Source organism: Opisthocomus hoazin, chromosome 29, assembly GCF_030867145.1.
Source record: "Opisthocomus hoazin isolate bOpiHoa1 chromosome 29, bOpiHoa1.hap1, whole genome shotgun sequence".
Taxonomy (NCBI): domain Eukaryota; kingdom Metazoa; phylum Chordata; class Aves; order Opisthocomiformes; family Opisthocomidae; genus Opisthocomus; species Opisthocomus hoazin.
The window spans coordinates 315,749-332,764 of NC_134442.1; the positions used below are offsets into that span (position 1 = coordinate 315,749).

At 49.6% G+C, this 17,016-nt stretch overlaps 1 protein-coding gene across 1 annotated transcript; it reads left to right on the forward strand.

The window, feature by feature from the left end:
* Window positions 1–8,254: 8,254 nt before the first annotated feature.
* LOC142364751 (olfactory receptor 14J1-like) lies at window positions 8,255–9,518 on the forward strand. The gene is made up of 3 exons (XM_075444878.1): window positions 8,255–8,932; window positions 8,975–9,027; window positions 9,422–9,518. Exons 1-3 carry the CDS (start codon window positions 8,255–8,257, stop codon window positions 9,516–9,518), a joined length of 828 nt encoding a protein of 275 aa, XP_075300993.1.
* Window positions 9,519–17,016: the final 7,498 nt, after the last annotated feature.

Sequence of the window (17,016 nt, forward strand, 5' to 3'; positions counted from 1 at the left end):
AAATCACGACACCATGGCAATTCCTCCCTGGGTCAACAGTTCCACTGAACAGGTACCTCCTTCATTCACCAGTAGTGTCCTGCAATTTCTCATGCTGCTGTCTTGTCAGAGGCACCACAAGTCTGGTACGCACACATGAAAAGCTGTCAAAACAGAGCTTCAATACAGGGGGAACTCTGAGAAACTTTTAGATTTGGCAGTAGAACCCTCATGAGGTTTTGCAAGAAGTTGTAAGTCATTTTGAGGGGGGAGAATAACTCCAAAAAAATGAGGGAAGGTGGGGACGTGAACAGCTAAGGAGTGACCCTGAGGAGAAGGGCCTGGGCGTTCCTAGGGATACCAGATGAGCGAGTGGTGCATGCTTGAAGTGAGTAAGGCCAAGAGCATACAGGGCTGCATTAGGAGGAGCCTGGCCACGCAAACGAGAGAGTTATCACCCCCCTTGCCTCAGCGGTGCAGTAGTCACATCTGGACTAGTGTGACTGCACATGAGGCTACCCATTCTGGAGGAACACGGAAGAACTATAAAAGTGCTAGAGGAGATCTGCCAGGATGGGTTTTGGGTTTCTGTGGAGAGACAGAGGGACTCGAGCCTGGTGAATCGGAGGCTGAGGGAGATAAAGTAGTAGACTGCATCTCCTTAAGGGGTGGTTTCAGAGATGCAGAAGCTTTCCTTTGTAGTGGGAAGAGAAGAAAGTTTCCACAATGTGCAGACTGAAGTGTTCAGACTGAAGATGAAAAGGAAGTCTCCCTCAAAGTGTATCCTTGTTGTGTATGAGGTCATCCAGAGGGAGTCTCGAGCAACCCATGGATCTGTGTTTCACGGAAAATCCCGTGAGCGTGGAGAGACATCAGTGAAGGTGAGGAAATGCTGGGGTTAGAGTTAGGTGTGAAAGAAAGAAGGGTGTCTACAGGCTGAAGGGAAAGAGGTGCAGGCATGGGACAGTGCAGGACAGCCTGCAGTACAGATGGCTAAGGACTCTGGCAGGGCTGAAGGTTTCAACAGGACCAAGGGCTTTGTCCCCTTGGCCATGGCAGTTGCCTCTACCACCAAGTACTACAGGGAGAAACTTTCTTTGGAGGCACTGAACTGTGTTTCATCCCTGCGTCTTCTTAGGGAGGCTGAGAGGTTTTGCAGAATTTTCCCACACTTGTCATTCCTCACCCACACATTCAGCTGTCCCCAAGAAGAATCCTGAGCCACATGTGAGGGATAGGGTCTGCCTTCCCAGGCCTGGGGCTGAGGCCTTGGCCTTGCTGCTTCATAAAGCAGAACAAGGGTTTTCTCAGTATTTCAGCCACTTGCACAGTGCCTTTGCCTACCTGCAATCATGGCCTCCAATTCTCTGCTCTAAGGAGTCCCTGGGGAGGCTTTGTCAGTAATGGCCCTCAGTGGGGCCAATCAATGCTTCAAGGTAATTTGAATTTTGTTTCTAGAACATGAGCATTTTTTTCAATCTCCTCTCAGTATCTGAGCTTCAGGGACTCAATACCAAATACCCCATGGGGCTCATTAAAATACAGAAAGTGCTAAGCTAACAAGCTCCTGAAATTTTCTTCAATTCTTCAAGACGTGTACCACTATCTGGAGTTTTTTCACAGTGTAGATAAGGAGAAAGATATCATCCTGTGCCTAATAAGTATTTTTTTTTTTTTTTATAAAGGGATATTTTTAATTGCTTTTCAGTTTACAGGTGAAGTGGTAGAAACATTATCCAAGTGATATTGTTCCAGGTTTTCTCTTCAGGAGGGCTGAACAGGTAGGAGAAGCAGTCCCTTGAGGTCTGACACTCTATGGACAACTTTACTCCTCACCTCCCCAACCACAACATTTCTTTCATCGTCACTGCTCTTTGCATCAGACTTCTCCACTGATCTCTGCAGCTGGATGTTACAGCTCCATTGCACCATCTCCCACCTACTCTCCATAGAGAGCTGGCTGCACACAGGCACAGCAGGAGTTGTCCCATTTGCAACAAAAGCAAAATTCAAACATAATCAAGTTCCTTAAAAAAAACCCACACTGTGCAATTACATGGTAATTACAATCTACATCTAATGAGGTTGCCTTCCTATAAGGCATAAACTTATGAGAAATATTGTAGATAGGTACAGGAAAAAAACTAATTATAAACATAGAGAGTTGGCTAAGGAGACAATGAGACTGCTGAAAGGCAGGCAAACTTTTACCTCCCTGATGTCAAAGCAGCAGCTCGGCAGGTGACAGGAATCTGAATGAACAAAGAGTAAAGGGAGGAGAAAACTGGACAATAATGGAAAAGGCCTTTGTCTAGGCAGACTGCATCTGAAAAAATTACCTTGGAAATAGTCAGGACAGGTGAAAATATATGAAAAATTAGAGAAATTCAATACATTATTTAACAGGCAGAATAGGGGTTATGAAGTTATAGCAACAGATCAACATTTCTTTGGAATATCCCTTTCCAAACTTCTTGGCATTGGTCAAGGGCTCTTGTGAGTGAGGACAAGGCAATGTTGCGGCTGTTGTTGAAAGAGGTCAGAAAGTCACCCCAGGGAACCCCAGGCTGTACAAGGTCACTTTGGCATTTCTGTGCACCTAGAAAAGAAGAACATTTCCGAAAGCAGTCAGCATGGACTGATGATGGGTCAATCATGCCTATCAAATCTGATTGCTGGCTGTTTTGGTTTGGCCTGGATAAATGCCAGGAGCCCACAAAAACCCCTCTATCACTCCCCCTCCTCAACTGGACAGGGGACAGGAAATATGCTGAAGGGCTTGAGGGTCAAGACAAGGACAGGGAGAGATCACTCAACAATTACCACCACGGACAAAACAGACTGTTCTCGGTGAGAAAAAGGAGTGGAGTAAGTGGATTGTGCTGATCACACAGTGGGCCCTAATGGGAAACCCCAGTCGCCCAGGAATTCTGGAGTTAATCATGGACTGGCCAGAAGGCAAAGATTTTGGAGCATCGCCAGAGGAGGAGGTGACACGTGCTGAAGAGGCCCCACTGTATAACCAGCTGCCAGAAGATAAGAAACAGTATGCCCTGTTCACGGATGGGTCCTGTCGCATTGTGGTGAAGCAGCGGAGGTGGAAGGCTGCTGTATGGAGCCCTACACGACAAGTCATGGAAACTGCCGAGGGAGAAGGTGAGTCCAGCCAGTTTGCAGAGGTGAAAGCCATCCAGCTGGCTTTCGACATTGCCAATCAAGAGAAGTGGCCAGTGCTCTATCTTGACACCGACTCCTGGATGGTGGCCAATGCCTTGTGGGGGTGGCTGCAGCAATGGAAGAAGAACAACTGGCAGCGCAGAGGCAAACCCATCTGGGCTGCCCAATTGTGGCACGATATTGCTGCCCATCTGGAGCAGTTTGTTGTAAAAGTGTGTCACGTGGACGTCCACGTCCCTAAGAGTCGGGCCACTGAGGAACATCAAAACAACCAGCAGGTGGATCAGGCTGCCAAGATTGAAGTGGCTCAGGTGGATCTGGACTGGCAACAGAAGGGTGAACTCTTTATAGCTCGGTGGGCTCATGACACCTTGGGCCACCAAGGAAGAGACACAACATACAGATGGGCTCATGACCGAGGGGTGGACTTGACCATGGACACCATCGCACAGGTTATCCATGAATGTGACACATGTGCTGCAATCAAGCAAGCCAAGCGGGTAAAGCCTCAGTGGTCTGGAGGAAGATGGCTAAAATATAAATATGGGGAGGCTTGGCAGATTGACTACATCACACTGCCACAAACCCGCCAAGGCAAGCGCTATGTGCTCACAATGGTGGAGGCCACCACCAGATGGCTGTAAACCTACCCTGTGCCCCATGCCACCTCCTGGAATACCATCCTGGGCCTGGAAAAACAAGTCCTGTAGTGACATGGCACTCCTGAAAGAATGGAGTCGAACAACGGGACTCACTTTCGTAACAGCCTCATAGACACCTGGGCCAAAGAACACGTTATGGAGTGGGTGTATCACATCCCCTACCACCCACCAGTTTCTGGAAAGATCGAATGGTAGAATGGGCTGCTAAAAAGCAGTTTGAGAGCAATAGGGGGTGGGACTTTCAAAAACTGGGATACTCAATTAGCAAAGGCCAATTTGTTGGTGAACACCAGAGGATCCACCAACCGGGCTGGTACTTCGCAGTCGAAACCTCAGCGCCCTGTAGAAGGGGATAAAGTCCCCGTAGTGCACATGCAGAACATGTTAGGGAAGACGGTTTGGGTTAGTCCTGCCTTGGGCAAAGGTAAACCTGTCCGTGGGATTGCTGTTCCTCAAGGACCTGGGTGTACCTGGTGGGTAATGCGGAAGTCCGATGTGTATCTCATGGGGATTTGACTTCGGGGGAGAATAGTCCATAAATAAATTGTATAAAGTTAATTGCTAAATAACTCTGTCATTGTCTGTTATCACTACTATAGTTGTTATGTATCTGTTGTATCAGGGTATTCGATACTCTGTGCCGTCACGCTGGGTTCCAGCTGGGGAAGCTGGCCAGGGTTAAGACAGTCATGGCTCAGGGGGTGTGCAGGGCACCGGGTGTTGATAGTTGCTCTGTGCATTTTGCTGTTTCTTTTGTATGTTGTCCTTATCCGTATCGTTGTAGTTACTGTTCCCTTCATTTGCTGTTTTGTTAAACTGCCCTTATCCCAACCCACACGTTTATTGCCTTTTTCTTTCTATTCTCCTCCCCACCCCAGGAGGGGGAGGGGAGGCAGAACAACAGCACGGTCCTTTATTGCTGTCCATGGATAAACTATAACCCATACCTGGGCTGAGAGCAGACTTGCAAAAAGAAACATGATACCAAGTGCCCAAGACCTTGTGTGTGCAAAGGATTTGCTTCAGAGCTGAAATATGCTGGAGGGGGTGGCAACTGGCAATGTAAGGGAGAAATGACGTACTCACAAAGAGAGTAAACCCTGCTTTGGGCAAGGCCATGAGAGGGGTTGGCTCTCTACTGTGTCTCTGCAGCCCTGAGGGCCTGTGGTGGAGGTGAAGCTGATCTCAGGAAGCAAGAGATGATTTTGAAAATGTCCTCGGGTGTGGACATCCTGTAATCCAGACACACCATGAAAATCATGGGCCTGATTCATGATTTTACCATCAAGGGGATGGTTAAATGATGGTGGAGAAAAGAACCAGCAGAGTTTGAGAGGGGATGCCCTCAAGTGGAGACCCTGCTGTGATGTGCTTGGTGTTCATGCACTGTCCTGCGTCCACTGGATAGAGAAGGGACAGACCTTGTGTCACTGTAATTGTGACATTCAGTCACTGGCCGTAAGGCACCAACTCTGTGTGAGATGCCCTGGGTGGTGTGTGTCACATAATGAATCTGAGTGGGGATGGACTTCCTGCATAGGACCTGTGCTGTCCATGTCAGGTGCATGCAGTTCTCCTGGAGAGCTCTGGCATTTCACAAGCACTGCAGGCCTGCATTTGTAAATGAAATGAAGATTCAGCTGCCCTGAATGAGGTTAGGCAAGGAAGAGATGCACATGAGACAAATGCCATCATACTGCTCAGGCCATGTAGACAATACGGCTGATGGAGAACAGAAAGCGAGAGAGTTGGCTCTCCCTGTGCCACAGGACCCCATTTGGTGAGGCTGATTACACCCACAGGAAGCCCTGGATGTAAGGAATACTTACAGGGTCATTTGTCTTAAACGTGAACAATTCTTCCCATTTCAGTTGGCCAAAGCCATTTCCCACCAGTCTCCAGAAGGTGCCCTCAGACGCTGTCCTGTCTCTATGTGGCTTTGTGGTGTGCATGAGAGTGAGCTGAGTCCTCTTCTAGCCCCAGGACTTCAGATCAAGGACGAGATGACTCAGATGAATAGGCTGAAACCCTTCCCTCAGCAGGGGTAAAGGAGATCCCTCCCTGTCACTTTCTGGTTGTCCTGTCTAATGATGGGGCAAGGAAAGATGACTTTTGTTTCTAACTCTTTTTCCAATAATGTTATGACACTGTAGAATAGAAGTGTTTCTCCCTAACAGAGGGAGCGAACATGAGTGATGACTTCATCTTGTTTCACAGCAGGTTCCCCTGGAACCCCAGGGACACCTCGAGGGAGCCCAGAGAGGGCAGAACCAGGACACATTGTGTGGTCCTGTGCTGCTGATCTGAGCTGGGCTCCTGGGATGGAGGGAGCTCATGGCAACAGGGAAACACTTCAAAGAGACAACTCTGCCCAGAAGCAGCTCCTCTGCAAAGCACAGCAGGGCTGCGGGCACTGCCTGCATGCACAGAGGGGAGAGGAGTGAGGCAGAGATGTTCAAGGCAGTGTGGAGTGGGAGAATGCCGAGAGCTCACTGAGAGAAAGATTTTTTCAGCCATTGACACGGTAAGTCTCCATGTGAAGAGCAACATATCTGCACTTTGTGGAAAGATCTCCTAAAGCTGTCACATCCCCCAGACTACGGGATGGACCTTGAGGAATATCACAGCTTTTCTCTTGCTGTAGGTGAGAATGTGCTGCAAAGCAAGGCTTTCATGCTCCACCATCACAGAAACAGGGCAAGGCAGCTGCCTTCCCCCAGGGACGGCTGTAGGGTTGGGAAGGTGGATGTGCAGCCTGGGCTGCCCGAAATTGTCATGCAGAACAGGGTCTCTGCACAAACATGAGGCTCTGTGCTGGGGCAGGGACTCTGCTGCCTGCCAGGGTCAGCACTCAGCCTGCCCAAGGAGCTCCCCAGGTTACTGCGAGGAGAAGCTGTGTGCGGAACAGAAAACCCTAGTAAGGCAGGGCAGGGTCCTTCTGCTATCAAGAAACAGCTGCATGGGTCAGGGAATCTCACAGATCCAAATCTCCCCAGGATATTTTCCAGTTGATATGTGAAGGGGAAAGTCAAAGAAGGGGTGACTATCAAGCTCGCAAGTTACTTGCCCTGTTCCCTCTGAGGATCTCAGGGACTGAGAGCAACGACCTGGCAATGTGCACAGATGGGTGAGGGTAGCAGTGTCCTGAGTGCCTGGCTGCCTCTGCCTCTTTCATCTCGAACCTCACTATGTTTCTCCTTCCTGCTCCACTTTTCTGTGTTACTGAGGTAGTACCCATGTTCGCTCCATCAGGCTCTCTGGGGATGGGAGTTTCAGCTGCAGAGTCAGACACTGATCTTGTGGGTCCTCCCAGGTAGGCGTGTCCATGGGAATGAGGTGTGCCAGTCTTCTCTAAGCTGTGGTGCATAGGACAGTGAAGTCTGTGGGCCCAGAAAACAAGCTGGATTTCCCATAGTCAGAATCCATCACTAGGACACATGGCTATCTTCCTGAGGTGTTCTTCAAAGCTATGAGCAGGGCTCAAGAATGCATATCTTTCTAATAACACAATTGTGTTATCTGAAAAGCCCCATGAAGCAGCGCAGAGATGCTACGCCCAACAGAGGAAATGCTCTTGCGTTGGTGAAATGAGCCGCATGTGTCCTTGACTAGAAGTGGGGTGCTGAGACCTTGAGTAAGGGTGAGATGTTTAGTGGTCTGCTGTGTACCCCGCTGCTCTTCAGCTGTGTCTGGTGGCTTTTCAGGATAACATGGGAGTGCGATCACTCTCAATCTCAGAATAGTGTAAGCCCAGGGCAGCTGGGCAGCCCTCTTCTCCCTGAGGGCAACAGAAATCCGAGGGTTTCTGATATCCCAGAACACTGCCCAGGTGCATTGGGGGCAGCTGTGAATATCCCAAAGGACTCAGCCTGACTTTGCCTTCCTCATTCCTTAGCACTGCGAGTGCAGGTGCCGAAAAGCCCTTTTGAGTCAGGAGCAGTTTCAAGGGCCAAAGTCGAACAGCAGGATGTCCCCTTACCCCCACTATGCCCACGAACCCCAATGTTGCAGAGCAGGGCTGAATCCTTGGCAGCCAGTGCTCAAAGGTCCAACCAGAGCTTAAAGAAAGTCTCCTAAAAAAAAGAAAGGGGGGTATGTGTAGCAGGGGGAAAGTCTGTAAGAAACGGCTCAGAGACGTATCCCCTAAATTCCCATTGTTTTTTCTTCCTTGGACAGGAATATTTTCCCAGAGAGAGCAAATGCCTAATGGCAGCTCCATCACCGAGTTCGTCCTCCTGGCATTTGCAGACAAGCGACAGCTGCAGCTCTTGCACTTCTGGCTCTTCCTCAGCATCTACCTGGCTGTCCTCCTCAGCAACAGCCTCATCATCACTGCCATATTCTGTGACCAACGCCTCCAAACCGCCATGTACTTCTTCCTCTTAAACCTCTCCCTCATCGACCTGGGCTCCATCTCCACCACTGTGCCCAAATCCATGACCAATTCCCTCTGGGACACCAGGGTCATCTCCTACACAGAGAGTGCTGCCCAGCTCTTTCTGTTTGCCGCCTTGGTTGTAACAGAGCATTGTCTTCTGATCGTCATGGCCTATGACCGCTACGTTGCCATCTGCAGACCCCTGCACTACAGGACCCTCCTGGGCAGCAGAACTTGTGTCCACATGGCAGCAGCTTCCTGGGGCAGTGCTTTGCTCAATGCCCTCCTGCACACTGTTAACACATTTTCCACACCTCTCTGCACGGGCAATGCTGTGGACCAATTCTTCTGTGAAATCCCCCAGATCCTCAAGCTCTCCTGCTCACACTCCTACCTCAGGGAAGTTGGGCTTCTTGGGGTTAGTGTTTCTGTAGCTTTTGGGTGTTTTGTTTTCATTGTGCTGTCCTATGTGAAGATCTTCAGGGCCGTGCTGAGGATCCCCTCTGAGCAGGGATGGCACAAAGCCTTTTCCACGTGCCTCCCTCACCTGGCTGTGGTCTCCCTGTATATCAGCACTGCAATCTTTTTCTACGTGAAGCCCCCCTCCATCTCCTCCCCATCCCTGGACCTGGTAGTGTCATTCCTCTACTCAGTGGTTCCTCCAGCAGTGAACCCCCTCATCTACAGCATGCGAAACCAGGAGCTCAAAGATGCCCTGAAGAAGCTCATTCCATCTGTAGTGTTTCAGCAGCAATAAGCTACCCCTGTCTCTTCACAGGTGATTTCCAGTGTATCTGGGGAACCTCCTGTTCTTTGGGTATTTTACCTGTGGTAATGCTGTTTGTCCAGGAACGTCTGCATCCTCTGAACTTCTCCAAATTTTTTAACCGAGCCTGTCTCACCCAGAGCTCTTTGCACATGCTTCTTACATGACAATAGAGTTGGTCTCCTATGCCTCTTCTTTTCAATAAAAGGGCATTTCCTCAGCGCCAGTCTGGAGCTTCAGGTCTTTTTCCAAAGCTGAGGTCAGGAACAGGCTGAAGAGTGTTTCTCTGTGAGGCCGTGCTGCTGTGCTGGTGTTCTCCATGGGCTCAGGTGTGGATGGCACGGAGCAATATTTTAGGGAATGGGTCTGTCCTGAGCCTCCAGGTGTGGGTGTCCAGTTTCAAAGAGAATGGTGAGTGACAACAGGGAACTCCCTGAACTGTCTGCTCATGGCTTTCAGGCAGCACAACCTGCTCAGCCTGCAGAGAAGCACCGCCATCTCAGGTACTTTTGAGGAGCATGTGGAGGGAGGAGTGACCTCCCCTGAAGCAACTTGAGGCCGTTGCCTCTCATCCTATCACTGGTTGGTTGGGAGAAGAGACCAACACCTGCCTCACTACAGCCTGCTTTCAGGTAGTTGTAGAAAGCAAGAAGGTCTCCCCTCAGCCTCCTCTTCTCCAGAATAAACAGCCCCAGTTCCCTCAGCCATTCCTCAAAGACTTGTCCTCTAGACTCCTCACCAGCCTCGTTGCCCTTCTCCGGACATGCTCCAGCACCTCAATATCCTTCTAGTAGTGAGGGGCCCAAAAGTGAACACAGTACTTGAGGTGAGGCCTCACAGGTGCCGAGTACAGTGGCACAATCACTTCCCTACTCCTGCTGGCCACACCATTCCTGATACAAGGCAGGATGCTGTTGGCCTTCTTGGCCACCTGAGCACACTGCTGGCTCATGTTCAGCCGGATGTCGACTACCATGGTCGCTATGGTCCTTTTCCGCTGGGTAGCTTTCCAGCCACTCATTCCCAAGCCTGTAGTGTTGCATGAGGTTTTTATGACCCAAGGGCAGGACCCGGCACTTGGCCTTGTTGAAACTCATACTGTTGGCCTCAGCCCCATTGTTCTAGTCTGTAAAGATCCCTCTGTAGAGCCTTCCTGCCCTCGAACAGATCAACACTCCCGCCCAATTTGATATCTCCTGCAAGCTTACTAAGGGAGCACTTGATCCCCTCATCCACATCATTTATAAAGGTATGATTAATTATAAGGATGAGTATTTATAAGGATGCTTATTATTGTAAAATTATTAATAAAATAATATAAAATTACTATTTCAATAATAAACACCAGGAAGAAAGGAATTCTTCTATTTAAAAATTCTCTTTATTTTTCCACTTACACACTAAGTGATACCCAGGGAACTACAGGCCGGTCAGCCTCACCTCCATCCCGGGAAAGGTGATGGAGCAGCTTATCCTGGAGGCCATCATCAAACAAGTGGAGGAAAAGAAGGTAATCAGGAGTAGTCAGCATGGATGCACCAAGGGGAAATCATGCCTGACCAATCTGACAGCTTTCTACAATGACATGACTGGCTGGGTAGATGAAGGGAGAGCCATGGATGTTGTCTACCTTGACTTCAGCAAGGCTTTCGACACAGTCTCCCATGATATCCTCCTAGGGAAGCTGAGGAAGTGTGGGCTGGATGAGTGGTCAGTGAAATGGATAGAGAACTGGCTGAATGGCAGAACTCAGAGGGTTGTCACCAGCGTCGCTGAGTCTAGTTGGAGGCTGGTAACAAGTGGTGTCCCCCAAGGGTCAGTACTGGGCCCAGTCTTGTTTACCTTCTTCATCAACGACCTGGATGAAGAGTTAGAATGTACCCTCAGCAAGTTTGCTGATGACACCAAACTGGGAGGTGTGGTATATACACCAGAAGGCTGTGCTGCCATTCAGCGTGACCTGGATAGGCTGGAAAGCTGGGCAGAGAGGAACCTGATGAGGTTCAACAAAGCCAAATGCAGGATCCTGCACCTGGGGAGGAACAACCTCATGCACCTGTACAGGCTTGGGGTGGACCTGCTGGAGAGCAGCTCTGCGGAGAGGGACCTGGGCGTCCTGGTGGACAACAGGTTGACCATGAGCCAGCAGTGTGCCCTGGCTGACAAGAAAGCCAATGGAATCCTGGGGTGCATCAAGAAGACTGTGGCCAGCAGGACGAGGGAGGTTCTTCTTCCCCTCTACACTGCCTTAGTGAGGCCTCATCTAGAGTACTGTGTCCAGTTCTGGGCTCCCTAGTTCAAGAAAGATGAAGAGCTACTGGAGAGAGTCCAGCGGAGGGCTACGAGGATGATGAGGGGACTGGAACATCTCCCCTATGAGGAGAGGTTGAGGGAACTGGGCTTGTTCAGCCTGAAGAAGAGAAGGCTGAGAGGGGACTTTATAAATGCTTACAAATATCTGAATGGTGGGTGTCAGGAGGATGGGGCCAAGCTCTTTTCAGTGGTGCCCAGTGACAGGACAAGGGGCAATGGGCACAAACTGAAGCACAGGAAGTTCTGTCTGAACATGAGGAAGAACTTCTTCCCTCTGAGGGTGATGGAGCACTGGAACAGGCTGCCCAGGGAGGTGGTGGAGTCTCCTTCTCTGGAGATATTCAAGACCCGCCTGGACGCGGTGCTCTGCAGCCTACTGTAGGTGAACCTGCCTCGGCAGGAGGGTTGGACTAGATGACCCACAGAGGTCCCTTCCAGCCCCTACCATTCTGTGATTCTGTGATTCTGCGATTCTGTTATGTGGGACTCCACACAGCAGCTTTCCATTTCCTGTGCTTTCTGACAAGAAGACAGGAGCCATCAGTAAATGGAACATAATTCTTTTCATCTTCTAGTGACTCATTATATGGTAGGGCCTCTTCAGCATGAGTCACCTCCTGAAGCGATGCTCAATAATCTGTTTCTTCTGGCCAGTCTGTGGTCTGTTCCAGGTTTCCTGGCTGGTTGTGGATGTTCACATGAGACCACTGCATGGTCAGCAGTATCCTCTTACTTCTCATAGCATCTGTTGCATGATGTGTAGGGGAGACGTTTCCTCTGAACATTCAGAACAGTACAGTGGTGCTAAGAGGATCTGTACCTCTGTCCCAACAACTTCTGAAGCAGCTCAAATGCCCTCTTGTGCTGCTAGGATCTGTTTTTCAGTTGGGGTGTAGGGGATTTCTGATCCTCAATATCTCCAGCTCCAAAAGCACAGAGCTCAGCCTCATTTTTTTCTTGGTGTTTTCTGTCAGAAGCTGGCTCCAGCTAAGGCCATGCACCCCAACTGCAGTACAGAGCCCATTTTGCCCTGTTGGCCCTGTACAGACAGGCCCAAGGGCTGCTGCATGACCTGTCTCGTGTTTCACCCGCTCACAGGCTTGCTATTCCTCAGAGCCCCACTCAAAACAGTTCTTCTCTCAGGAGGGCTCACAAGCTGACTGTAACCTGGAATATGTCAGGCACTTGCCAGAGTTCATGGTGGTTCTTCCAGATTCCATTTCCTTTAAGGACATCCTTATAGAAGGCCAGTCTTGCCAGTAAAGATGAAGGGAATGAAGTTATTGAGTACCTCTTTGCTTTCCACGGCCTTTGTCACCTGATCCCCTGCCTCATTCAGCAGCAGGCCCACATCTTCCCTCATCTTGGTTGACAGCCAGCTGAACATGAGCCAGCAATGTGCCCAGGTGGCCAAGCAGGGAAGTGGGGAGGTGACAGAGCTGGGACTGCTGACTCCAGCTAACCAAAGGAACATTCCATACCACAGGACATTGCGCTCAGCAATAAAAGCTGGGGGAGGAAGGAGGAAGGGGGGAACGTTCAGAGTTGTGGTGTCTGTCTTCCTAAGTAACTGCTATGTGTGAAGGAGCCCTATATTCCTGGAAGTGGTTCAACATCTGCCTGTCAGTGGGAAGTATCATACTCCTGCCTCATTTGCTTTGCTTGCAAGTGTGGCTTTGCTTCACTTATTAAACCATCTTTATTGCAAACACAGGGTTTTTTCACTTTTGCCCTTCTGATTGTGTCCCCCATCCTGCACTTGGGGAGTGTGAGCAAGGACTGTCTGGGGGCTTAGTTGCTGGCTGGAGTTTATCTACCACACCTGTTGATTGTTTTTCCTTTGGCCATGCTTTTCTTTTTTTGTGCCCTCCTTTGGTGTTTCTGAGATGGTGCCTGGGCTATTTTCTACCTTGTGCAGCAAATACATGAAACAAGTGCCCCCTTTCATTACCTGTAGCATCATGCACTTACTCGCATTGCTGTCTTGATAGAGGGTCAGGCATCTGCCCACAGCCTGAAACATCTTAGCCTGTGCCTTTCAGTGTTGCCCAAGGAGAAGAGGTCTGAGGCTGAGAATTCAAGCATTGACACCCAAAAATTTCACCTTTATTAATTTCCTGTCTTCCCAAAGCCTGAGCAAGGGATGGGAAAAAAGGATGACACGAGAGTGGGTCATCACTGCTTTTTCAATCCATACACAGCTAAATTCAATCCTAATATGTAAGGTTTAATTCAGGTAAATTTTGCTACCACATGTGATTTTTGAAAAGTGTTGAAATAATTTCTGATTCTTTTTTATAAGGACTAAAGCCTAGCTAGAAAAGCATCATCAGACATAAATATCTGCACTGTAGACTTCTGTGGAGAAGAGGTGAATTTTACTTGTGAAGAGTATTAAGGAGTGTAACACCTCCAAATAATGTGAGGGAACTGAGGAGGAAACCCAGGGAGACACTGACCTCTCTCTTCTGAAGCCCCCAGCACCACCAGGAGAGAAAATCTCAGGTGAAAATAAGCCATAGTTTGTGTTTCAGGATTCCATAGTGCTATGATCCCGTAGCTGTATGATGTCATAGCTGTACAGCAAGAATACTACAGCAGGAGACAACTGAAAAAGTCTTAGATGAACCTAATAAGGAAGTCGACAAGTGCAGGGGCGATCCAGCCTGATCTGGTTTCGGTGCCCAGCAATCCAATACAACACACCATCTTTCCTGTGCAGAGTGACCATCACAGCACATGGAACCCAAGTCGTGGACTAAATGAACTGAATGGGCATTGGAATGGGCATGGCCATCAACTGTTTTTTCACTCCTCTACTCATCCACGATCCAATCAGTGATGTCCTAACATGGAGACAAGGATATGGTGGGGAACGGTGTTGAAAGCCCTAGGGAAGTCCACGGAAATGAAACACACTGCTCCTCTCTTATCAACAAATGCAGTCCTTTCACCTTAGAAAGCAGTGAGGATGGCCAGTCATGAGCTACACAGGATTCATCCATCATCTTCTCTTTCAGACACACAGAAATGGAACCCCTAAGAGACGTTCTGTGACACACTCCTCACCAAAGTGAAGCTGAACAGCCTCTCGTTCCCCAGTTCATCCTCTGCGCCTTTTTGAAAGATGCATGCACCACACTTTGCCAAGTCATTAGGGAGTTTCCCTGACCTCCATGAACATGCAAAGACAAGACAGAGTGACCTCACCATGACATGGGCTTTCTCTCTCAGCACCCTTGGATGCAGCCCCACCAGTTCTGTGGACTGGTAATGTCTGAGCTCATTCAGGTATCCCCTGACATGATCCACATCCACTGCTGCTTGTTCTCCTCCAGGATCCAGCTTCAGAGCACCAAGGGCTGGGGGACCTTGTGGGTGAAGAAAGAGGCAGAGAGGACAAAGAGTACCTCAGACAGATCTACACCTGCTCTTCATCATTCCGGTGCCCTTGGACCTCCTTGCAAGTGGTAACTCCAGCGGAGCTTTGGCTTTGCTGAAACCCTCCTTATCTCTACATTACTCCTTGGAAGCGAAATCCTCTGTCCACACCCTCTCTGCTTTGCTTTTCCATGGAGCTTCCTGACACGTTGCCGGTTTAGACAAGCTGGTGTCCTGAGAGGTCCTTTTGTTTGCTGGAGTGTCAGCATGCACCCTTTATGGGATCAGACAATGCTGCCCTTGAAAAGCAGTTGCACTGAATTCTGATGCCCTGCAGTGACACTGCCCAATGGAAGTTCCCAGGCTCGGCCCAAGTCTGCCATTCTGAGACCTGGCATCTGCACTCTGCTGCTCTCCCTCCGCACTCCCCTTGGGAGCTGAGACTCCACCGTGGCTTTGCTACTGGAGCTGGCAAGGATGACACAGGTTTTCAGACCCCAGTGAGCATCACGTTTGTTGGTCCATCTGTGCTAAAAAGCTGATGCAAAGAGCCTCCAAACACCTAAAGGACGATTTGCAGTCTGCTGTCCTGTGAATGTCATGGGAGACTGTTGACTCTCAGCCGCCAGCTGCCCACCAAGCCTCTCTCTCACTCCCTCTCCTTCTTTGTTCGCCTTAGTGTCTGCAGGGTTGCTTCTCTCACTCTTCTCTTTTACAGCTGCTGCCCACTCTCTTTTGTCCTTTCTCCAGTAGGTTACCAGAGAAGGGCCACTACAATTGCTTATTGGCTCAGGTTTGGGCAGTGGCTGGTGCACTTTGGAGGCAACTGAAACCTGCTATGTTCAACAAGCAGTCAGCTGTTGCTCTCTTCTCACCTAAACCACCTCTGCAGCCCGCCTCACCGCTACCAAAGCCTTGCCATGGAAACCCAATACCCAGGGTCATTAAAGTCCCCAGTAAGATGTGAGGCCTTTGATCACAAGACTTCTTCTGGCTGGCTAAATAAGACTTAGGACCCTTGCTCACCCTGATTATAGGTTCTTTATGTCAGAGCAGAGATGTGCTGGACTTCAGCCATGGCACCAGGGCCAGGCTCAGACATGAAACAATGAAAAGTGTTCCCAAGTGCCCAAGGTCCCATGCAAGCAAAAGCTTTACTTCAGAGCATGCTAGTTTGGAGGGCAAATGGCAAGGTAAAGAGGAAATGAGGACTTCCTAATGAATGAATAACCTGATGAACCCTCAGAACCAGAGGGACGCAAGGCTGGACTCCCTGGCAGGACAGGGCTTTGTTGTCCCTGGTACCCCTGCAGCTCAGGAGGGCTTAAGGTGAAGTTAAAGCTGATCCCCAGGAAGGACAGGATTCTTTCAATAATGTCCTTGGTTATGGACATGCCGTGATCCAAGAACATTGTGAAAATCATTGATCTCTTCCTTGATTGCATCATCAAATGTGGGAGATTGTTGATGTGGGAGAAGCATCGCCTACATCTACTGGATAGAGATGGGACAGGACTTGCCTCATGGCAAGAAAGAACAAAATCACTGAACATGCCTGAGGTTCTCTTGGGACCTGTTACATGGCTGCTCTGAATAGGGATGGTGTTCCTGCAAGCCTTGTGCTGTCCCGGCTGGCTGTGTGTGGTTGTGCTGGACAGCCCTGGAACCTCAGGCAGCACCACAGGGTGTAGTTAACCTTTAAACTGAGCAGCTGCCCTGAGTTAGGTCAGGCCTTGTAGGGATGTCTGTGGGAACCCTGCCAGAGCTGCCAGTGGAGATCTGGTAGATACAGCTGGTGGGGAAGAGAGAGAGATCCAGCTCTGCTGATACCAATGACTCCATTTGCTCAGAGGAATTCCTCTCCAGGCTGCCCTGAACATAATGAGCAGGAACAGGCTATGTTGTCCTAGACGTGGGCATCTGCTGTCACTGCAGGTGGCCCAAGGCAGGCTCTACCAGTCTCCAGAATGATGAACCCAGCGGTTGCCCTGTCCCTCTTTATGGCTCGATCAGAGCTTATAGTTCCCTGCACATCTCTTGGACAACCTCTGGTCCCTCAAATGTCACCTGTGGTTTGCATGGGTACAAGACATTCCTGCCTTTCACAGTCTGGGTATCCTGTTTCATAGTGGAATGGGAAGAGGTGAATCTTGGATTAACTTTGTCACCTGTTGGACTAAAGATTTGCTGCAAAGAAGTTTGCCTCCCAAGGTGATGGAGGAAACATGAGTCATTTCTTCAGCATGTTTCAAAGCAGGTTCCCTTGGAGCCCGAGGGACACCTCGAGGGAGCCCAGAGGGGACAGAGAAGGTTCTGCATATGGCTGGTCCTCTGCTGCTGAGCTGGGCTGGGCTCCTGGG